Source organism: Antechinus flavipes, chromosome 2 (assembly GCF_016432865.1).
Source record: "Antechinus flavipes isolate AdamAnt ecotype Samford, QLD, Australia chromosome 2, AdamAnt_v2, whole genome shotgun sequence".
Lineage (NCBI taxonomy): Eukaryota > Metazoa > Chordata > Mammalia > Dasyuromorphia > Dasyuridae > Antechinus > Antechinus flavipes.
Window position 1 is genome coordinate 430,891,835 of NC_067399.1, and position 24,634 is coordinate 430,916,468.

Consider the following 24,634-nt stretch of genomic DNA (forward strand, 5'->3'; position numbering starts at 1 on the left):
CATGCTAGTGATTGTGGTTGTAGTCTGGGGATTACCTCAAAGGCACCTACACAACTATATTCCTGGCTGTCCAGATTAGTTAGGTTATTTAATGCCCCCAAAGGCCAATGTCTGTCTCAGAAAGAGAAATTTGGGGGTTTAAATAACAGTGTTTAGGAAAAGGAGTTTTGTACTATAAGGAGTCAAGGGTGGTATATTTATGTTGGAAACAAGCATCATGATTAGCTAGCAATTTTTGTGATTTTGAACAAGACCTTTCACCTCACTGAATGTGTTTCTTCTTCACTAAAAGGGAAATGGGATGAATTAAAGCAGTAGTCTCCTAAGTAGTGGCTATGACATTACCCAAAGGGTTGTGAGACCATCCAGAGGACAGAAAGATAAATTTCATCTTAAGTTTTCCACAATCATTAGATAATCATGTTATTTAACAAAGCTGGAAATTTTTCCTTTGACTAAATCTAATATTCTTTCTAGAGCCTCCCTGTTACTAATGATTACAATATTACTAATGTTAATAAAAATTCAAAGGAAAGAAGGAACTTGTCTGAATAAAGGGGGAGGGTGGAGATCAAGGAACCCTTCTTGATATAATGGAAAGTTCTGGATTGAGAGACATGTATATTTATTCCCAAATCTGTCACTGATTATGTATGATCTTAAGCAAATTAATTTTGTCTAAATATTATTTTCATAACCCACAAAAGAAAGCATTTTCATTAGATTATTTCTAAGGTCCCTTCCAACTTGAAATTTTGTGACTAAGTTGGACTCACAGCTTATTGGAAGGAAAGTGACTTCCTCAGAGTCATAGGACTGATAAATATTAGAAATGAAACTTGAATCTAGGTCAAGGAGATTCACATAAAGGGAATAAACAGTAAATCATGAAATTGGTTAAGAAAGTATGTTATACAGTGGAGGAATATCATAGCATAGTGTTCAAGTGTTAGGATGAAACTAGATTGTGGTGAGCTTTAAATGCCAGGATCAGAGGTTTAATTTTTATTCTGAGAAAATGGGGAGCCACTGATGGTTTAAAGTAAGGAAGTGATAATGATCCCATCCATGCTTTAGGAAGATTAATCCAATAGCACATGCAAGCAGATTGAAGTGGGGAAGAATAGAGGCCAATTAAGAAACTATAGTTATAGTCCAGGTAAAAGGTAATAAGACCTGAACTATTGTGGTAAGTGTGGAGAGGAGTACAAGAGAAATTGTAGAAGTAGGCTATATGGGTTGGAAGAGAAAGAAGAATTTAAAATGACTTTTTTCAAAGATTTGTTTTTCTTGAGATGGTCTTTTTTAGACTGAAAGTATAGAGCTACTCACAGGTCTGATAAAACTATGATGAGTATTCAGAAGCTTTAATATGCTTCATTTTTTTTCTGACATGGACTGGTACATACCTCTTTAGGTATCCTGGTGGTCTTTTGTTCCCAGGCCTTTACTACATTAGTTTTAGACCCATTATGGATACCAAATCAGCTTTAGCCACACTACGCTAAGATTCTCATCCTCAAGTAGTCCATCTACCTGATAGCAGGAATTACAGGTATATACTACCATATGGTGTTGATACTAGATACTTAGAACTTAATATTAGATAAAATTGTTTATCTAGAGGTCATGTCCTGACCTTCTTTAATAATGATGATGATATTGAAGATAGCAGCAAAAACTTTCATTTCTAGGGTGCTTTAAGGTTTAAAAAGCCCTCAAGGGAAGGGAGGACTTCACCATTTATTAAGTGCCTAATGTAATTCAATCTGTGACAATTCAGAGCCATAATTAAGGGGACTTCATCCACCTTGTAGGCCTTATTAGGCCTGTGCCAACTTGTAGGTATAGGGTTCTATGCCCAGAAGTCAAGAACCTTTAGAGTATTGGCCGTCGGGGATTGGCTGAGGGGCAGGGGAGAATCTGAGAGCAAGAATGTATTAGAAGGTCCTTAGTGATTCAGCTGTCTGGTGGCCTGCTCAGCTGAAAAAGAACTCCATTAGTTCTGGATTTCCTATTCATTTCTCTTTCTAAAATATATAGACTTGTTGATATTAGAATACAAGATTTTTGATTTCACCATTTCTCCATTGGCAGATGGTTTCTGAAAAACTACCCGGGGACCTGTGGCATCTATAGGAAGATTGATTGGACAGGCTCTTATCAAATTGGTATGTTGAAACCACTAAAAATGATTATTGAGCTTCTGCACGGCATCATCTACAGGAGGCACTGACATGTTTATTGAATGATTGAATGAATGATAGCAAAACAGAGATCATTTAGTCCCACTCCTTCATTTTAGAGATAAAAAATGGGCCCTAGAGAAATGAATTGCCCAGATTTTATTTCTTTAAAAATATTCATAGACATGGCATTTCAGAACTGGACGGGAATTTAGAATATGTTATAAAGAATGTCAGCAATGGAAAGAACCTTAGAAACCATTTAGTCTAATTGCATTGTTTAATAGATGAGGAAACCAAGGCATGGGGTGACTTGTTCAAAATCACCTTCCTGTAAAACTTTTTTCACAGATTCAGAACCAGAGAGTGGGAGAACCTTTAGAGTCTAACTGTCCAATTGTCTCATTCTGTAGATGGGAAAACTAAGACTCAGAGAGAACATTTCCATCACTTAAAGTAATGGAGCTAGGTCTTCCAGGTCCCAGGCCAAAATTATATCTATTATACTACAATGCCTTCTCCTTTAAATGTTTGTGTACTTTCCTCATCACTTGATTTTACTGGCTTCTTCCCAAATGTCTTTATCATGTACTCATTGTTCTTAGGTGGGAGGAGGCAACAACATAAAAAGCCAAGAAGTAAAATATTGAGTTCTTCTTTTGAATTCTAAACTTAACTCACTGTTATATAATAAAACTAAAGTAGTGGAGGATACAGATGAACATAACTATGATAAAGTACTCAGATTGTTCTTTATAAGTTTACAAAGTGCTTTCCCTTTGTCATGTAGTAAATATTATTATCTCTATTTTACAGATGAGGAAACTAAAGTGATTTTCCTCAGGTAGTTAGTGGCAGATATTTCCAATTCATCGTGCTGACCAAGTAGACTTCGTTTTGTGCTAGCTTTTAGTTCCTGAACTAATGGTTAGCTTCTTAATCTCATCACAGTTTATTAGCCATCATAGTAGGCAAAATACTGATAAATTTCAGATATTTATTAGCTGGTCACCAGAGTTTTCTGGAAGCCTGGAATGGTAGAATGGGAAGAGACTTTGAACACAGAATATAGAATGTAAGGACTGGAAAGAAATTTAAAGATTTCAGTCATTTTTTCAATAATGTCATAAAGAGGGCTCATTCTGTATGCACAGGTTAGACTACATGGTGCTTAGATCCTTTCCAATTATAATCTATCATTCTGCAAGTCAAGCTTTGTCCTAAGTCCTTAATTTTACAATTGAAAAGTCCAGGGAGGAAAATAACCTTGTGGAGACATAGAGCAAGTTAGGGACAGACCTGGAATTAGGAATCAAGTATTCTGACTCTCAAGTCAAACAGTTTTTTAAGAATGACACAGAATTCCAGAATTTGAGAGTTGGATGAGACCACTGGGGTTATCTCATCTAATCCAAACCCCAAAAGAATCTTCCTATAGCATTCCTGATGAGTGGGTCATTCAGCCTCTGCTGAAGACCCATTAAAAAAAAGATAATCCTTTACTTCCCAAATCAGTCCATTCCACACTTGGGCAGCTCTAATTGTAAGAAAGTTTGATCAGAGCAAGAAGCTTTTTTGCATCTTTCCCCCATTGTTTCTGATTGTGCTTTCTGAAGCTGAACAAGTCTAATCCCTCTTTCATATGGCAGTCCTTCAAATATTTAAAGAATGCTATTATTACCTCCCCTCTTCAGTCTTCTCTTCATCAGACTGAACATTTAAATTGTGGGTATTTGGCCCTAACAATCATGGTAAGAGGAGGAAATTAGGTGACATGTTGGCTACCTAGATGACTCAGTAAGAGGAAAGAATGGCCCATTTGTAGTTAAAGAATTAGGTATGAATCTTGGCTCTTACAACTTTAAAAATAAATGTTTTTGTCTCCCTGGGACTTCATTTACATGTAAAATGAAAGGTTTACACCAGATAATATTTAATGTCTTTTTGAATCCCATTATCCTGTGACCCAGGAAGCTTTTCATGATCTTTCTGATCAGATCAATATTTTTTCCCCTCAGAATTTTCACTTAGTACTTTGTTATACCATTCTCTAATGTACTTATCATGTGATAACATGTTCTAGTGATTTTAGCTCAAGGTCTTATCACACTAATATACTCAATAAAGATAGGGACCTGATTTTATTTAAAACACTCTATTTTCTCCAGAACTCAGTATGGTATTTGGTACACAGTAAGTGCTTAATAAATGTCTTTTGCTATACTTGTATTTGTATTCTGTATTTCTCAAACTCAACCAAATGCTGTTGCTATTTCTTAAAATGAAATTTCGAACCATAATATTCTTTAATTTGGAATTATGTTGAATAACTTTTTTTTTCTAAAGTGAGGTTTATATTTAACAAAAATGTCTGGGTTTGAATTCTGTAAGAAATAGACAAAGACATTTAGTGGAAGTAATAATAAGAAAATAAAGTGTTGAATGGGAACATCCAAAGTTATGTATGTTGGAGAGGACCACAGAAGAGAGAGAAGGGGTTCTTATTATATAAAAGAATTTCAAAACTCACTGGGACCTTAAGGATAATTAATCTTAACATCCTTTTCCTAACCCTTCCTTCATTTTATAGATGAAAAAGAATGATTGTGCCCAAGATAACACAGCCAGCAAGTAGCAGAGTTGATATTCATGACCATCAACACTTGACATTGTCATGTAGGGATCTCTGAGGACAGCTGTTCAAGTATTCTATCACTGGCATGAGTCTTGAAAGACAAATTGGGGGAGGCTAGTTTGAGGTCCACAAGAAGAAGCCCTAAAAGAACAAGGATGTTATCTATACTTGCTAATTTTCCTTATCAATCTTCAGGACTCTATCATCCATGATATTAACTTTTTTTCATCTGAGACTACTTCTTTCTCCTCCTTTTCCCCCACCCCTAGTCTTCTACTACTCTTGCAATCATTGATTCTTATTAAGTTTCTACCTACCTTATATTGGAAGCACTAAATGAAAATATGCCTTCAAATTCAATGTCCTTCCAGGATCAATTTGATTTAATTTGAGTGTTCTAGCAAACAGCAAAATTTCTTTCTCTGTGTTTCTGTTTCCCTTTCTCTTTCAATCTCTGTCTCTCTGTCTGTCCCTGTTTCTCTCTGTCTCAGACTCTCTCTATATCTCTGTCTCTCCCACCTTCCCTCCACTTCTCCCTTCCCCCTCTTTTTCCCCTCCTCTATTCTCCTCCCCTCTCTTCCCCTCCCTTCTCCTCCCCTCCCCTCTCCTTTCTCTCTCTCTCTCTCTTTCTCTTCCCTCTCTCTCTTCTCTCTCTCCTCTCTCTTCCTTTTCTCTTCTCCCCTCTCCTTTCTCTCTCTCTCTCTCTCTCTTTCTCTCTCTCTCTTTCTCTCTCTCTCTCTCTCTCCTGGATCTCAGTTTCATCCTTTATTTTAAAATAAAGGGATGGAATAATTAATGTATAAGGTAACTTCCAGCTCTAACATTCTAAGTTATATCTAAATCTAACACTATATTCTGTTTTAAGAGATCTTCCAGCTTGAGTGTTCTCTGTTCTACATGGTGTTCTCTGTAAACTCAAATTTTCTATATTTTAAGGCCTTTTCCCAGCTTTAACATTTGAGATTTTACCCTTTTATGTTCTATGGACCCTTCATGCTATAAAACAATTTTATGAATGCTACGGCCAATTTTATGAGTGCTATGGCCAAGGTACTTACTTCTCGTCTTGTTCTTAGGTAAGGGAAAATGTAAAGCTTTGAGGGATTACCAAGGAGAGGAAAAAGATGAACTGACCTTCTGCCAAGGAGACAGCATTGAAGTCTTTGGCTTTCTCCTCTCAGGACTTCGATGGTTTATTGGGAAATTGTCTGCAACTGGGGAGATTGGTTTTGTCCAAACCAAACATGTGGCTCCTGATTCTTATATTCCATTGTAAGTATGTAGGCCATGGAATTATAGTTTTCCAGAGGGGAGAAATAATTACCTTCATCTTTGTTCTCCAGATCAAGATAAAGTGCTACATTTAGAGTATCAAGTTTCCCTGACTTTTTTTATTCCTTAGGCAGATAGGCAGAAGGTTGTGTCTTTGCAAAAAAAAAAAAAAAAAAAAAATCATATTTCTCTCTGTCATCTCAATGCAGGAGCAAGGCTACTGCTTTCCTTAGTGATGAGGAGAGATTATCCTTTTGGGACCCAGGAAATGAGAGGGAAAGAGCCTGTGCTGACTTTCTCCGATCCCTAACCCATACTGACATATCTTCCATCTACCGGCTCAGTGAGTTTTCCCAGGATCCCTTCGAAACTCAGATGACTAGTTTGGGTAAGAGAATTTCATTGACTTCAAAAAGAATACGCTCCTTTTCTATTTCCCATTTCCAGTGCTCACTCCTTATGTCAGCCATTTTCAAGTTTTTTGGTCTTAGGACCCTTTGATACTTTTGAAAATTATTGAGTATTCCTTTACATTTTAAAAAGTATTAAAGTTCCCAAAGAGTTTTTGATTGATTTATATCTGTCAATATTTACTATATTAGAAAAATAACTTATATAATTTAAAATATTTATTGATTCATTCGAAAATAACACAAATCATATGTTAAAACACATTTTAATGAAAAATTATATTTTGTAAAATAAAAAAAGAACAGTAAAAAAGGATTGTTTTGCATGTGTTTTCAAATTTATTTAATGTCTGGTTTAGTAGAAAACAAGTGGATTTTCACATCTGTTTCTACATTTAATTGCAATATATTTTTGATTGAAAAAATCTAATTACAGAGATATATAGATGTAAGGAGAATTATTTTAATAGGCAGATAATATCTTTGTATTCTTGTGAAAACAATTTTGACCTTGCAGATCCACTGAAGAGATTTCAGGATCTCGTAAGAGTCCTTAGACCACATTTTGAAATCCACTACTTTTTGTGACCACAGTTAAATCACTTATTCTCTTTTTCTCTTAATTTAATTTTCTATAAAATGTACTATTTCCCATGGAGCTCACAGCCCAGTAGTGGAGATGTAACACATATAGACAGAAAACAATTATTTAAGAAAAGAAAAACATATTGAAGATCCATGATTTGGGATGAATAACCAGCTAAGAAGTTGAGATTTTAGTTATTAGAAGTCTATCATTCATGATTTGAGTTGTCCTCTCCCTCAGTGCAGATCACACCTCAACCATGACATCTAATTAAATGATATTCTTATCCATCTTTTCCCGAGGATCACCATAGATTTACTCAATGTGCTATATAAGCACATTTTGGGAGAATCAGTATAGTGCTTGAAGTGTCTATCTATTTATCTTACTCTTTTTCTGTGACCAGCCCACCTCTTTTTTTTTTCTTAATTATACATTTTCTTGATGACATATTTGTGCCATTTCTTGCACATAAGTCATCATTAGAAATATGCTGAAGTCTGCAGATTACCATCATACAACTCTCTTCTACAACTTTATTCTTCAGATACTGTGGGATTATTAAATTCATAACCTTATGGATCACTACTAGAACAATTGTGTTTAAAAGACTGGGTGCTTACTGAGGATTATCTTGGGACCTTTGGAAATATTTCCCTCATTCTATTCAACTTGGTCTGTTCTTCCAATTTGAATTGAGTCCCAACTTGTAAACTATCAGTTATAGAATAATACAGTAATAAAATCAGTGCCTCTATGAATTGATATACTAACTTAGTAGATTTACCATCCAACTGCATGACATAGCCTGGAAAATAGGCATTTAGTTTTTCCTGTTTGTCTTGTTTGGTCAATCTCTTTTGAGTACTCATTGTTCTCATTAAAGATTAACAGTTATATTTTGTGGCATAATATAATCAACAAAATGCCATCCACATAAAGATGCAGCAGGGCTCAACATTTTTAAGAATTCTTTCTTTTGGCTTAGAATTTGGCATAGAATTTCATCTATGACAGTGGAGAGAGATCTTTTTTGTGTGTCTCTATTTTATGTTTTTCAAGAAATTAATTGGACAGTGAACATTATTTCTGTGATTATTATCATTATCATTATTCTGTGGTCATTAAAGAATCTTACATGATTTTAACATTTAAAACTTATTGCTGGAAGAGAGCCTTTTCAAGGATACATTTTACTCTAGTGAATCAAACTTATTGTAAGTTATTGTAATTAAAAAATGCATATAGTGGGATCCCATATTTTCTTTATCTTTCAGTCAGTTGAATGGTTATATACATGTGGTCTGCTATAAAAATTATTTTTGAAAGCTTGCCTGTTAACTACTGCTGTGTTCATCAAGGATATTCTTGATACCTAAATATATCAGTTTCATAAAGATTGTATAAAAGTCAGAGGGTAAGCATATGGATTGGCACTTATATTTGATTTGGTCCAGATGTTCTTGCTAACTTTTTTATGTAAATGGAATTTCAACTTCCTCTTAGAGACATTGGTAATTGAGGTGTTAAGATCCAAATCAGGTGTCTCCTCTATTGTTAACAATGAAAATGTATTGGGATAGATATCCAGAGACATTTGTTTCACATTCTCTTTCTTGTCCGCCTGCCAATGTCATCCATGAATTCTCTTAGGATGATGTGATTCAGTTAAGTCTTATGCCAAAATTTCTGTAGACTTGTTTTTGCTTCCCATGGTTTTTATAGTTTTACAAGATTGTGATACTTTTCTTTCTTTCTCCTCCAGAATGTTTTATTTTGGCATAAGGTGTGGTACACAGTGGGCATTAATAAATGTTTATTGATTGATCATTCTGAACCCATATTTGCCTTGATTGTCATGTTTCTCTGCTTCATTAGAAGATAAAGTATTTACTGGATAAGGAAGCTTTGAGTTCTTTTGGTCTCCAAGTTATGGTACATGCCTTTATAACAATTTTTAAAGAAAATGGTGATAATAAGGATTACATCTTTGGCTTTTTCTATTTCCCATTTTTTAGTATTGACAAATTATTTGAATAGATCCCCAAGAAGCTAGTATAATTGTTCACAAGATGATTTCATATTTATCTTTCCTTCTAGTTTAATGCTGATTTTTTTTTTTTTTTACTTCTATCCTTACTAGCTGATTACACTAGACAACTGATTCTTATGACTCCATCAGCAGTATTCAAACTTTGAGGGAAACTATTTAATTTTATTTTCATAATGTTGCTAGGTGTTCATTAAATCTAGCACCTTCAGCGTCTTTTTTGAAAAAAGTATTTATGACTTCTGAGTAGTCTGCAAGCCTTTATTCTCATTTATTTCTCAAACTTCAAGTCATACTTTCTACTCTGCTTTTTATTTTAGGGGATGGAGTAGTATCCTCTACTATGGCCACCAGCACATCAAGAATCATTGAGTTTCAACATCATTTATTTGTTTATAGAGGATCCCATTAAGTTCATATAATTTTTATATTTTTTCATTCTATGCTATAGACATTGACACATAAACTAAACTTATCTCTATGGTACTCTTTTTGTTTATATAAGCAACAAAAAAACAGGATGATCAAATATCCCTTGAAATGATATTTGTTATTGCCTCCTGAATATACAATTCCTTTATTTGTCTCTCTTAGGGAAACCTGTAAGCATACTTTTATTCAAGTACAACTTCCTTTTGTCTTCTAGTTTCATTTATCATTGTTGATGTGGATCATTTTTTCAAATAATTTATTAATTTATTGATCATTAGATCATCTCTCATAACTGAGGCTTCTTTTAGTTCAGGCCATCATTACTTCTCACCCATATTAGTGCAGTCACCTTTTAATTGGTTTTCTTGCCCCAATTCCCTCACCAGTCCAGTCCATCCTGCCAAAGAAATTGTCCATAAGTACATGTTTAATCATGTGACTCCCTTAAACTCAACTGCAGTAAATGTCTATTGATGCAAACTTTTCTGTTTAGCTTCTAAAACTCCATTCAATCTGTCCTATCTTTTCATCTGTATTGAGTGGTATTCATCCTCTTCTACTTTGTAATGAGCCAAATTAATCTTCTCTTGGCAACTCACAGATTACATATAATCTCCCATCTCCTTGCCTTTGCATTAACCATTTCCTATGTCCAAAATATATTCTCTCCTTAATTCACTTCACAGTTTCTTTCTTCCTTTAACCTGCAACTCCTATCCTATTTTCTGCATGAAGCCTTTCCTGATGCTTCCAAATGGTAGTGCCTTCCTTTCCATGCATTCTCCTTTTTAACTACTTTATAAATACTTAGTTATTAACTTCATAATTATGCTGCATATCTATTTTATATGTGCTTGTCTCTTCCATTAAATTATAAATTTGTTGTGAGTAAAGATTGTTTCATTCCTTGTATTTGTATCTCCAGCGCCCAGAACATTACCTGGCATATAATAGGTACTTAATAAATTCTTGATTGATTGATAGAGCACCTGTAGTTAATTTGGCTTCCTTGGCAGCATGTCATAGTGGATAGAAAATTGGCCTCATAGCCAGGAAGAAAAACGGTACTTGACATTTAAGTGCTTAATAAATTACTTATTTAAACAAATGGTCTTTGGCCAAAAAACTGGGAAATGAATTGTGAAGTGGGCATTGACATAGATTAAAACCCTAAAGAAATTTAACTCATCTAAGTCAATACTTATAATTAGGGATTTATTTTTATGTTCTTTCTCTGAGAATAAAAATCACTTGATCTCCTCTGAAAGAGATAAAGGAAACAAGAGCAACCCCAATTTAAAATCTAAACTAATTTGTAAAATCAGAGAAGATAAATGGTTTTTAGTTTTATGTATTTCCTCATAAAACAATGCAGGGAAAAAAATAAGTTTAAGAAAAGCTTAGCAAGAGATTCAACCAAGCAAAGTCACCCTGAAAGCATTAAGGATGCAACTTGGAGTACTATAGGGTAGGAAATGGGAACAATCTATATTTTTTGTGTGTGTGTGTGTGGCAATCTCTTTTCATCCTTAAGCATGGTGGAGCTGTCACATTTGGGCTCCATATATACTCTACTTCATTTCAACCTTCAGGTAACATTAGCTCTTATGAGCCAACATGTCAAAGACAGCCTTGTGAAGGGATTGGGAGTAGAGGAGCAGCTCAATCATTTTTCTGTAAGTGATGACAATGCTATAGTTAATAATTCACATTTCTATAGTACTTTAGGATTCATTAATTCAACTCCTGTGAACAAAACACTTTAATAGAGTAAACTGGGAGGAAGTCTAAACTTACAATGTTTAGATCAGGTTCCTATCTACATGGAACATAATATAATGATGGTTTTAGATGTAAATATAGATAATTTTAATATACAATATTATGAAATATGTGTATTAGAGTGGTATAAAACTAATTTTTCTGCTAGACATCCATGGCAAATGGTCATTACCACAAGCAGGTACAAAGGCTTCTTGGAAAAGGTATCGTGTGATTGAATTTTAAAGAATGAATAGAAATTCAGTAGGCAAAGAGGGAGGGAAGATATTCTTAACTTATGGAATAGTGTTTTCAGAGGCATTGATACAGAAAAATGCAGGCAAGTTCAAAAGATAAAAAAGTTTTCCTGTTTGTCTGAAGCATAGTGTGCTTGGAAGGGAGTAAAATGAGAAAAAACTAGAAAGGTAGTATAGTAACAGAGTGGGGAACACTTTGAATGCCATGAAAGGGACCTTAAATTCCTTGCAAAGCACTTTCCTCCCAACAATTAAAAAAGGGATGTAGTAAAAGTATCTCTATCTCAGGGCCATAACCTCAGAAAGAACCTGAATAGAAAACATACCTGCAACAATCCCAAGACTAGACCAAAAAACATCTACTTGAAGTCTTCCAATGAAAGAAAACTCACACTGCCCTCCACGCCATCCCTAAGCCATACCAAGCTGGCACACTCTACTTTTTGATAGCTCTGTTTGGATTTCTTTTTTCCCCTCTGTATGGAGTTTAAATATATTTTTAATATTCTGGCCATTACATCTAATGCTGTCATTTGGATTCTAGAAGAATAAATCAATCTTCTCTTCCCAATCACAACTCTTCAGAAGATTGAAGATAGTGACTATGTTCTCCCTAAGATTTCTCTCCTTCAGTCTCACTTCCTTCAACAGATTCTAATGCTTGAGCTGAACTTTGAAATGAAAAAGAGGGGCACACATCTGAGAACCTGTTTGTCCTGTGCTGGAATCATGAATTTTATGCATACGAATTAGAGGGAAATGGTATAATTGATAGAGAGCTGGCATTAGAGCTGAGCCAACCCAAGTTCAAATCATGTATCTAGTATGTCGTGACTGTGATGCTGAATAAATTAGGTTCTCAGTGCTTTAGGAAACTTTTTAAGACTCTGAACTTCAAAGGAGGTGTTGATCTACATTAGTAGAGAAAGTTTCCTCATATGAAAGTTACCCACATAGCAATAAAATGAATATGCTAGTCCCTATCCCTATAAATTCATATATACACATATATATGCCTATATTGACATGTTTTTTATGTATTTGTACATATATAGATGTATTTGGTGGTCAGGTGTACAGTAGATAGAGTGCCAGGCCTGAAGTCAAGAAGTATCATCTTCATGAGTTCAAATCCAACTTCAGACACTTACTAGCTGTGTGATCCTGGGCAAATCACTTAACCCTGTTTGCCTCAGTTTCCTCATCTGTAAAATGAGCTGGAGAAAGAAATGGTAAACCATTCTGGTGCTGCTGCCAAGAAAGCCCCAAATGGAGTCATGAAGAATTGGATATAACTGGAAAATGACTGATTAGCAATAACAACAAAACACATATATGGTAGGGTAAAGAAGTTTGAAAAGGCATGAAGAGGTCTCCCGGACTGGGAGACAATAGACTCAAATTTGAGACCCAGCTCTGCAACTAACTAGGTGTGTGATCTAAGGCTTGGCTTGGGTGACCTTTGTGTTCATGGGGCCTCAGTTTTCTCATTTCTCAAATGAGACTATAAGAAGAGAGAAGTTCTAAAGGCCCTCAGAGTTCTAAAGTTCTATGCTTTGAAGGTTAGGGCTATTATTGGGTTTAGTTGTTTTCAATTGTGAATGCCTCTTTGTGATCCCTTTTGAGGTTTTCTTGGGAAATACAATGAACTGATTTGCCTTTTCCTTTTCCAACTCATTTTATAGATAAGGAAATAGAGGCAAGCAGTTATGTGACTAGCTCAAGATTATATAATTAGTGAGGCTTGATTGAACTCAAGAAGACTATCCTTCCTGATTCCAGGTCTCTATCTATAAATCACTTAGCTGTTCAGGGCCAAAATAGAAACACTGGATGTTAGTGTTGGAAGGGTCCTTAGAAAGTAGCAATACTTTGTTTATGTAAAGATCTTTTCAAGATTAATTAGAATAAATAAATATAATAATAAATCATCACAAATAAATAAATATATTAATAAATCATCATAATGAAGAGATTTTTTTTTTCCTAAACAGAGGGAAATAGTACATGGAATGTCATCATTGAGAGATTTTTAAGAAATTTCAGGCACCTTTTCCAAGCCTCCCATTTTACAAATGGGAAAATCAAAGTTCAAATTGGTGAATAATGTAGACGTTGGTAATGAAAGATTGAGTAGATAAAATCTCTTAACTCCTGAAAGGCAGAATATCAAAAATAGCTAGAATATCTCCAAGTTTAAAAGCCAGTGATCTGAAAGGTATGGTACAGTAGAAGGGGTTTTAGATGTGAAGTCAGTGGATCTAGATTCAAATTCTGGCTTTTTATGACCTCTGGAAAGCTTCTTGACCATTCTGGGACTTAATTTCTTTATATGCAAAATAAAGGTATTGGACTAGATCAAATTAATGTCAAATTCATGTGTTGAATTCATGACCTGAGGTCCCAGACCAGATTAAAATGTAATTAGGAAATGTTTAGCAAAATAAATATACAATAAAACATAGATAATGTTAACTTGTGATTTTCTAAGTTTATATGAAGCTACAAGGACGTGTTTCTATTTGAGTTTCACATCATATTTAATTTTGAATCTATGATCTTGTGATGCTATGAAGATGGGGAAGAGTGCATAAAGATTATTCGCTGAACTTAATGGGTCTTCAGATTATTGTCTTGTTGGCCAGGTGGGTTTGTGCATCCCAGAACCAATGGAATCTCTATGTGATTATCAAAAGATGTTCAGAGTCAATCAGATTACTCTCCATGGGGTCAAGCTTTTGATTTCCTGATTCTGAGGCAAACTAACCTTAGTTTGGAGAAAGAATCTTCATAGTAGGAAACAGCTGGGGGCTTCTGGTATGAGTCTGACTCCAAAAAAAATGTTTAAGCCCTTCTTATTTCAATTTTATTTTTATGCTTATGGTCCCAAAAGTGAGATTTTGTAATAGAATCTCAAAGTTGGAAGAAACTTCCCGGGCCATGGAATCATATCCTGAATAGCAATCTACTCTGAATTATTTGCAATAAGTGTCCATTTATTCTTTTCTCAAAAACTACAATGATGGAGAACTCATATTTGCCCTAGCCCATTTACCATAATTGTTTGAATTTTTCCTCCCACACATTGACCTAAAATCTGCATTCCTACAGATATGAACAAGTCTAATCTTCCATATGATATTCTTTAAAATAGAATAATAGAATGTAGAGTGGGAAGTGACCTTGGACAGCTTCAAAAGGCGATGATCATGTTTTTCCTTATCCCTTTCTTCTTCACAATAAGCCTCCCTAGTGCCTTCAACCAATCCTTTTAGGTCATAGTTTCTATTCTTTTTCTCATTCCAGTTCTCAAACTATCAGTCTAAGCCTCAGCCATGGTTTAAAGGAGAAAGCATTAACTATGAAATCCAACCAAGTACAAATCCTTTGCTACATACTAGGGAGGTGGATTTGTACAGTTTACTCCCTGGTAGATAGTATTCAGGTACTTCTCATCTGTATGAATGAGAAGGCTGGGTTGTGTGAGCTTCAAGGTCCCTTTCACCTCTAAATCCCATGATGCTAAATCCTGGGATTGGGACCCAATATAACATGTGCGAAGGTTGATAAAGTCTCTTTGTCCCCTACAGTGTCAATAGCCGAAGGTTTCGAGGGAGGCCAGTCTGGTGAAACTTGGGAGAAGGACACAGAGGTCAGCTCGGGACAATGCAGTGACTCTGAGGAATCTTCCCCAAGCTCGGACAGCTATCACCTGCCTGAGCCAGATGACCTCGATGATCCCGAGGTCCTGATGGACCTGAGTTCTGGTCACGAGGAAGAGGACGAGACAGGTGCCGTCTTTCACCCTTTTCTGAACCTGCTGAACCAGGAGGGCTACACAGGCCACTTTGAGAATCTCTATGACCTTTCCTTCTCACTTCCCGCTTCTTCCTTCTATGGTTTCTCGGATGAAGATGAGCTCATCAGTTACCTGGTGACCTCCAGGAACTACGCCAAGCGGAATCACATGACGTGGGCTCATGCCCGCCTCTGCTTCCTCTTGGGACGGCTCAGTGTCAAGAAGGTCAAGCTTTCCCAGGCCCGCGTGTACTTTGAGGAATCGCTCCACGTCCTGAGCCACGGTTTCAAGGATCCAGCTCTGGTTGCTGCTCTCTATATTAATTTGGCAGCTATTTTCTTGAAACAGAAGCTGAGGCCCCGGACCTCCTCGGTTCTGTTGGAGAAGGCAGCTTCCGTGCTGGCATGCCTTCCCACTGGGGGAGTGAGAGCCGAAAATGAGCTGGAAGTGGTGGCTCATATCCTGCGGGAGGCCATTGCTTCAGGGAGCAGTGCCCTGGAGGCCCGCGCCTGTTTCCTGGCCATCCGACTCTTCCTCACCTTGGGCCAATATGAAGAAGCCCTGCCCTTTGTAGAGCGCCTGTACCTCCTTGCAGGACCACCCCCTGCTGCCATTTTGAGCTTCTTGTATGATAAGAAGTACCTTCCCCACCTGGCTTTGGCTTCTGCCAGGCAACACAGCTCCCGAAGGACTCCAGGGATGGTCATATCTCTCTGGCAAGTGAATCTGGTCCTGCAGAACGCAGGGAAGCTCCTCAGGTCCTCCTCCTCCTCAGGCTGTGGTGACATTTCTGCCCTGGCCTGCCCTTGCCTTAGACAAGCCCTGGCTGCCTCTCAAGAGCAGGGAGACATTAGGACCCAGAGGATTCTTTGTATCATCCTTGCCAAAATGTATTTCCACCATAACATATCTGATGGAACCATCTACTACCTGACCCGAGCCATGGCTCTGGGGCAGCTGCTGGGAGAGGAAGATACCTTTGAGTCTTCCCTGTGCCTTGGCTGGGCGTACCTCTCAGCCCATTATGCGGGGAGGGCTTTGGAAATCCTGGAGCCCTTGTTCTCCTCCCTGCTGGAGACAGACAGCATCCTCCAGAAGGGAGTAGTGCACAATCTCCTAGGTCTTGCTCATGAAGGAGTAGGCCAGGTGACTCAGGCAACCAAAAACTATCACAGGGCTCTGGGGATGGCTGAGGAAATGGGCCATCTTCGGAACCAGGCAGTGGCCTTGGCCAACCTGGGCCACCTAGTCTTCAAGTCTGGCAACCAACAGCTGGCAGAGAGCTATCTGACCCAGTCTGTCCAGCTGTACTCTAAGCTCCAGAGCAGCAAGGCCATAGACACAGAACTGGGGCATGTGATGCAATGGATGGCCCAAATCCTGGTAGATAGGCACAAGATAGAGGAAGGCCGTCTCTGCTATGAGATGACCTTGCTGTTTGGCCTGAAGCACCACCATCTAAAGAGTGAGTATGGCTTTAAAAGGCCTTCTAAAGGTCCTAGAGCCAGTGACAATGACTTCTTTTTCTCTTGATCCTTTTCTTGAAGATCTTCAGACCTTCCACTGCCTTTAGGCAAGGTTAAACTTTAAGGGACTGTGGAAAGCACCCTAGACCTAGAGTCAGGGAGACCCTGCTTCAAATTTTGACTAATACTTTCTAGCTGTAGGTCTTTGGGCAGATCACATCACCATTCTGAGCCTCTCAGTCTATTCTGTAAAGTAGACTCAATATGGGGCAGCTAGGTGGCACAGTGGATAGAGTCCTGTCAAGAGGACCTGAATTCAAATTTGGTCTCAGACATTTAACACTTCCTAGCTGTGTGACCCTGAACAAGTTACTTAACCCCAAATGCCTCAGTAATAAATAAATAAATGAATGAAAATAAAATAGGGATAATACTATATTCCCTATTCCCAGAGGCATTGTGTAGAAAACTGAGTTATCATTATTAATCTGGCAGTCAAGACTCTGCTCAATTTGGGTCCAAACTACCTTTCCATATGTCTCATATTATGTCACTATGTATACTCTATTCTATATGCTCTATGAAATAGAGTGACTCATGTAAAGACTTCTGCCAGATTGTGTCAATCCTTAGTAATTTCCCCACCCCACCCTCTTCCATTTTTACACAGTTGTTTTTAGATACTACCTAGAATGATTCCCCCCCCAACCTGCCTATCAAAATCCTTTCTCTTTTAAGACACTACTCAGATACCACTTCCTTCATGAAACCTTCCCTGATCTTTCCATTTTAAAGTGATTTCTTACTGCCCAAATCTCTCATTCTCTACTTGTTATGTATACATTTTAGCTTTCTGCTAGATTATGATAGCTCCAAGGTTTCCAAAGCTCTTCATGTCCATTATCTCATTGGATATACCAAACACTCCTGTGAAGTGTTATTTATTTATTATTTATTATTTGTTATTGTTATTTATTATCCAAATCTTACAGATGGGGAAACTGAGGCTCAGAAATAGGAAGTGACTTGTTTGAGATTGCACAGCTAGTAAATGACTGAAGTAGGATGGAAACCTAGATCAGACTCTGAATCTGACCTATCTTGACTAGTATGTAGTACAGTTGGTGTTCAGACAGAAGTCTAATGATTCCAATGAGAATGGTGTTTTAGCCATGATGCTATGTGCTAGTAATTGTAAGCTCTCTGATGGCCATCTTCAGTGACCGTGCATCTCTGGCACCTTGTAAAGAGTCTGCATATAATTTATGTTCTTTGTGCTTAATTGAAATTATAATAATTTTTACTTTTTACTTCTGGGGCTCTGCTTGAATTATTGTCTAGGTCTGAAATGCGCTCTTTTAAGCTCTTTACCAGTTCACATCAATTCACCAAGCTGATTTTAAGCTTCAAGACATTGGTATTAAGCTCTGGGGATACAAATAAAAGCTCCCATCCCCACCTTCCCTCAAAAAAAGAGTTTCAGAGACCAATGAGGGAAATAGCATGCAATATAGTAAGGAGACCAAAAAGGAGAGAATTCCCAGGATGGGGAGCAGTCTGTGGAAATGCCCAAAATTAGGAAACAGAGTGTCTCATGTAAAGAACTGCAATGAAGCCAGTGTCATTGGATCTCAGTCACAGATTTTAAATATTGGAGAAGACTTAAGGTATAAGAAGATTGAAAGCATTCTCTTCTAGAAGGGTAAGGAACAAAATATTTATTGAGCATTTCATATATGCCAATCGTTGTGTTAAATGCTTTATAGACATGCACTATCTTATTTGATCTTCATACCAACCTAGTGAGGTTGTTACTATTATGATCCTCACTCAGCAGTTGAGGAAAAGAAAGCAGAGATTAAGTGACTTACCCAGAATCCTACAGCTAGGACCTCAGGCTAGGCCCAGTATTTCATCCACTGTATCACTTAGCAACCAGAGTATAAAGGAATTCTAATGATATGGAGTTTTTTGGGTAGGTGAGTGAAATGGTCATTTATTTTAATTTTTTTTATTTTTCAATAGTATTTTATTTTTCTAAATATATATATAGTTTTCAACATTTATTTTTGTAAAACTTTGTATTCTAAATTTTTCTCCCTCTCTCCCTTACCTCTTCTCTCCCTAAGACAGTAATCTGATAAAGATTAAATATATGCAAACCTTTTAAACATGTTTCCATATTTGTCATGTTGTGCAAGAAAAATCAGACCAAAAGGGAAAAACATGAGAAAGGAAAACAAATAAGTGAAAATACTATGCTTCGATCCATACTCAATCTCTCTCTGGATGTGATAGGCATTTTCTATCCCAAGTCTATTGGAATTGCATTGAAACACCACATTGTTGAAAAGAGTCAAGTCCATCACCGTCGATCATCACATAATTTGGCTTTTACTTTGTACAATGTTCTCCTGGTTCTGCTCATTTCACTCACCATCAATTCATGTAGATCTTTCCAGGCTTTTCTTAAATCAGCCTGCGCATCATTTCTTATAGATAGAGATACTATCTCATTGCCCTCATATACTATAACTTATTCAGCCATTCCCCAACTGATGGGCATCCACTCAATTTTCAGTTCCTTGCCACAACAAAAAGAGCTGCTGCAGACATTTTTGCTCATGTGGGTTCTTATCTCTTTTACAAAATGATCATTTAGGAAAATTACTTTGGCAGTTAAATGGAGGATAGCTTGGAGTGAGGGAAAGACTTGAGGTAAGGAGACTAACCAGAAGATTTCTGAAATAGTTCAAACATGAGGTGATGAGGCCCTGGACTATAGTAGTGACCATGTCAGAGAGGAGAAGCAGGCATTTATGAGATATTCTGAAAATTGAAACAAGAAGATATGGCAATAGATTTTATATGGAGGAGGGAGATTTAAAAGTGAAGAGTAAAGGATGATACCGGGCTTATAAGCTTGGATCAGTTGTAGGATGATGATGCTTTCAAAGTAATAGAAAAGTTGGGAAGAGGGGAAGGTTTGGAGAAGAAGGCCATGAGTTCTATTTTAGGCATATTGAGTTTAAAATGCATCTGGGATATTTAGTTCAAGATTTCCAATAGAAAGTTAAAGATATGAGACTAGAGGTTAGCAAAGAAGTTAAGGCTGGATAAGTAGATCTGAGAATGATCAGAAGAGAGAAAATAATAAAATCTATGGGGGTTGTTGAAATCACCAAGAGAAATACTATCAATGTAGAAAGGGAAAGGACTATCAAAGTAGAAAGATAGAAAGGAAAGTGTTTGGGGGATACTTCAGTCAATGGGTGTGACCTGCATGAAAATCTAGCAAAGCAGATTGAGAAAGGTAGGAGAAGAATTAGGTTGGGAATGTCATGAAAGACTAGAGATAAGGCAGCATCAAGGAAAAGAGGGTGATCAATAATGTTGAAGGAGGCAGAGAAGTCTAGAAATTGAAGATTAAGAAATGACAATGAAATTTAGCAACCAATCAAATGTTGGCAACTTTGGAGAGAGAAATTCTGTTGAATTATAAGGTTAGAAACCATATTGCAGAGAGTCAAGAAGAGAAAAGAAAAGAAAATAGAAAGTCTGATTGTAGGCCTTCTCAAAGAGTTAAGTTACAAAAAGGAAGACAGTCAGTAAATGACAACTAATGAAGATGAATGGATCAAAAAGGGGTTGTGTTTTTTTTTTTTTTTTTGAAGTTTTCTTTGAAGGGAAATGGATTTGTTCATAGGCAACATAGAAACAATCAAACAGGGAGAATTGAAGTCTGAATTACTAACCAATTTTTAAAACCCACTTAAAGTGTTACTTCCTCCATTAAAACTTTCCTTGATTCTCTAGGTTGGTAATTAACTTTCTTCTCAAAATTCATAAAGCACTTTATATTGTAATTCTTGAACACACACATCTAGTATTCATTGTAGCCATTTACATTACTAGACCTTAAACTATTTGAAGGCAGGGAATATAAACTTGGTGTCTTCCTATTGCCAAGCAATGTGCTGTGCATACAATAGGAACATAATACATATTTTTCACCTTAGCTTATTAACCCTTTAACTTTGTTTCCTTTTAAAGTTTTTTTTAAAATTTATGAAATAAACAGTTTCATGACATAGTAAATAATAAAAAATGATTGTACATGAAATTGCAAATCTATTATGTACTACTTGCTATTCCTTTTAAATATATAATAAATTTATCATCAATTTCTTTACCTTTTTTCTCTCTTCCCCTCCAGAAATGGGTCCCATTAGATATATCTATTAAATTGGGTATATATTCATTGAATTCATTGTTCTTTGTTGAATTTTCTCTATTTATAGCCCAGCTTCAAGCTACCAAGTCTCTCTGCCATTTCTACAGAACGGTGTCTCCAAATACTGGGGCCTGCATCACTTACCATGAGCACTGGCTAACATTGGCTCAGCAACTCCAAGACCATGAAACTGAAGGGATACTGCTGGAGGAACTCACCCAACTCTACTTGAACCAAAACACAGCCTCGTGAGTCACTATCAAAGCTTAGTAAATTTTATGGAAACAAGGAAAGTTCTTGATATGTGAATAATCCTGTCAAGTGCCTAGATATAAAATCCTTCTAGGAAGAGGAAGGCTTTCTTTGCTCTGGCTTTATAATCTGTATGCATACTATAACATAGTACCCCATAGGATATCAACAGTGGAAAGGGATATGGATTTGGAATCAAATCACTTGTGTGCAATTTACCTGTGTAACCTTGGGCAAATTCATCTATTTAAGCCTCGGTTTCCCAATCTTTGAAATATATCAGCATGCTCATGCATATAAGGTATGAATTCCTGGATTCTTAGGATGTCTTTCAACTCTTCATTCTATGACCCTAATATTCATCTCTATAACACTTCAGAGGTCACAAAGCTCTTTTTCCCCATCACTTTTTTATTCTCTCCGACTTAAAACCTCCCTTGACCCTCCCACCATCCCAGTGGCAATAATCTTTTTCCCTATCAATCAATCAATAAGCAGTTATTAAGGACCTTCTATGGATCAGGCACTGTGCTAAGGATTGGGATTACAAAAACAAAATTATAAAACTCCTTGCCTTTAAGGAGCTCACATGGTATTGGGGGAAACAAGATAGAAACATATAAGTATATTTAAAAATACAAACAGAAAATACTTTGTAACATAAGTAGGGAGTTTCATTTTTGTCTTTGTATCTCTAGTGTTTCACCTAGAGTCTGGTACACAATAGATGTTGAATAATTATTTATTGGAAAGTGCTTCACATACATTCTCCAAAACATCTTTTTTTTTTTTTTTTCATGTTTCCCACACTTTTTTTCTTTCCTTATCTTCTCTGCTGAGAATCTTGACATATATCATTGAAAAAATTGAGGCCATTTTGCAAGATTTATCTCATCTTTTCTTCCTCATATTATAGCTGTCCTTCCCTTCAGTCTGATGATGAGACACTTCTGCTTGGCAAGGCCAACTCTTCAGGATGTACCCTTAATCTCACTCCCTTCTACATATTAATATCTCCCTCTAGTGGCCACTTCCTTGCTGCCAATGAACAGTCCTCAAAAATATGTGGTAAAAGCCAATTTAATCTTACCATGCTTGCCAGCTATAGTTTTACATATTTCCAAACTTTCTCTGTTAAATTTCTTGAAAAAGCAATCTACACTCAGAGCCTTTACTTTCTGTCATCTCAGAAACTGCTCTATCCAGAGATAGCAACTCTAACCCTAACACTAAATGCGCCTCCCAACTCTTCTAGACCTTTGCAGCATTTGATACTGTTAACCATCTTCTTCTCCTATATATTCTATGACTTTGTTCCTCTCTGGATTCTCTGACCATTCTTTGTTCATTTCCTTTTGTATCTTCCTCCAAATCATGCCCACTAATTGTGGATATCTCCTACAACTCTGTCCTGGGTCCCATTTTCTTTTCATTCTATACTCTTTCATCAGTTTCCATGGGTTCAAGGATTATTTTCATGAAGAAAATCCCCAAATTTATTTATCCAGTTTCAATTTCTATATATATTACTGATTGTAACTAAAGGACCTGCATTCATTATATTTTCCTTTAAATCCTCCCCTCTTTTGAACTTTTCTGTTTCTATGAAGGAAACAAGCATCCATCCTCCTAGGCACTCAAGTTCATAACCTAGGTGTCATCCTAGCATCTTCTCACTTATTTGTTCCTCATACTCAGTTTCCAGTTATTGTAATTCCTTTCTCTTCAGTCTCTCTTATACATTCCCTTTCCTTCACTTGTAAAGTTAGAACCCTAGTTCATGTTCTTATCTCATTTCCCCTGAACTATTTATGATATTCTCCTGACTATCTTCTTGCCTCAAGTCTCTTCTTGCTCTAATCCATCTCTCATTGTCACCAAAGAGATTTTCTTAAAGGAGCATTCTGACTGTGTCATCTTTTCCTGCTCAATAAATCAAATATTTTACAATCCTTTGTTTGTCATTTAAATCTCTTCACATTCTGGCCTCTTTCTCCATTTTCAGTTTTCTTATATCATATTCATCTCCAGGTACTACAAAGTCCAGCAAAACCAAACTTGCTACCCCTTATGGCCAACATTCTGTCTCCTTTCTGCCTTTGTAATAGCTCTTTGCCTTTCTTTTCTTCGCAAACCCCAACTTTTAGGATTACTGGCTTCCTTTACCAATCAGCTCAAGTACAATCTCCTCTGGGATACCCCCCTTCCTTTTTGGTTTCCTCCTTCCTCCCTTTCCCTAAGTACCCTCTTCTCCCTTCCTCTCCCTCCCATACCTCTTTTTTCCTCCTTCTCTCCTCCACTCACCCCTAATCAATTGCCAATGGCTTCCCTTTTAAGGATCCCTTTCAAGGATCCTTTTCATTTATTCTGTTCCTGTAATCTCTATTCTCATTTATATGTTATTCCCCCCCCTCAGAAAGTAGGCTTCTTGAGGTCATAGATTATTTTTTCCTTTTTTATTTTTTGTACTTATCACACGGTCTGGTACTTAGACATATTCTACACTTTCCAGTCCAGCCAAATTATCTTTCTTTCTCTGTTTCTTACATGTGTCAAAAACTGCTTGAAATGTTTGTTTTATTGAATTTGATCAAAAAGGACATTTTAAGCAAAGCTCTGTAATGATTTTTATGCTTTTTAATGCTTTCCTATTTATGCAAACTTTATGATACTGTGAGAATTCTGTTTTTAATCAAGAAAAGGATTTCCATGGATACAATTTTTCTCTTTCCTGAAGACTAAAAGGTTTAAATACTGTCAGTTGTTTCAGGGTGGGAGACACTGTCTAGTCAGGAAATAGGTTCTTTAATACTGAGAGGCAGATATCTAAATTGAAAATGAATACCTACTTTATAGTAGAGGTTTCTGTTTCAAATGGGGCTCTGCCTGGATAACTTATATGCTTCCTGATGGCTCTGAGATTCTAGGATTCTATGAATTTGACCTGGGCCAGGTGCTTAAGCTAGGGAGATGGCTCAGCAGGTGGCAATTTAGAGTTATCCTCCAGGGAAACTTCTTAGGATGTCTTGAGATCCTAAAATAGATAATCCGATTTATAGACAATTAAGTATGAGACTTTTTTTTCTTATATCAAGCTGAAATCTTGCTCTCTGTTACTTGGCCCCATTGCTCTGGGACCAAATAAAGCCTCAAACTCTCAGCCTTCTTTATCCTATTAATCCTTCAGATTTCTTGAATATATATTTCACAATTTACTAAGTCATCTCTTCTCCATGCTAAACAGTTTCTTAATTTCTTCAAAAATATCTTATAACATCATCCTCAATTTCCTTT

General features: G+C 36.6%; 1 protein-coding gene across 1 annotated transcript in view; it reads left to right on the forward strand.

The window, feature by feature from the left end:
* SH3TC2 (SH3 domain and tetratricopeptide repeats 2) overlaps positions 1-24,634 on the forward strand; it is a 75,980-nt gene that overhangs the window by 21,810 nt on the left and 29,536 nt on the right. The window contains 5 exon segments of the mRNA XM_051978949.1: positions 2,098-2,171; positions 5,898-6,093; positions 6,303-6,481; positions 15,180-16,853; positions 21,156-21,336. Of these exon segments, the coding sequence (XP_051834909.1) occupies positions 2,098-2,171; positions 5,898-6,093; positions 6,303-6,481; positions 15,180-16,853; positions 21,156-21,336 (2,304 nt within the window).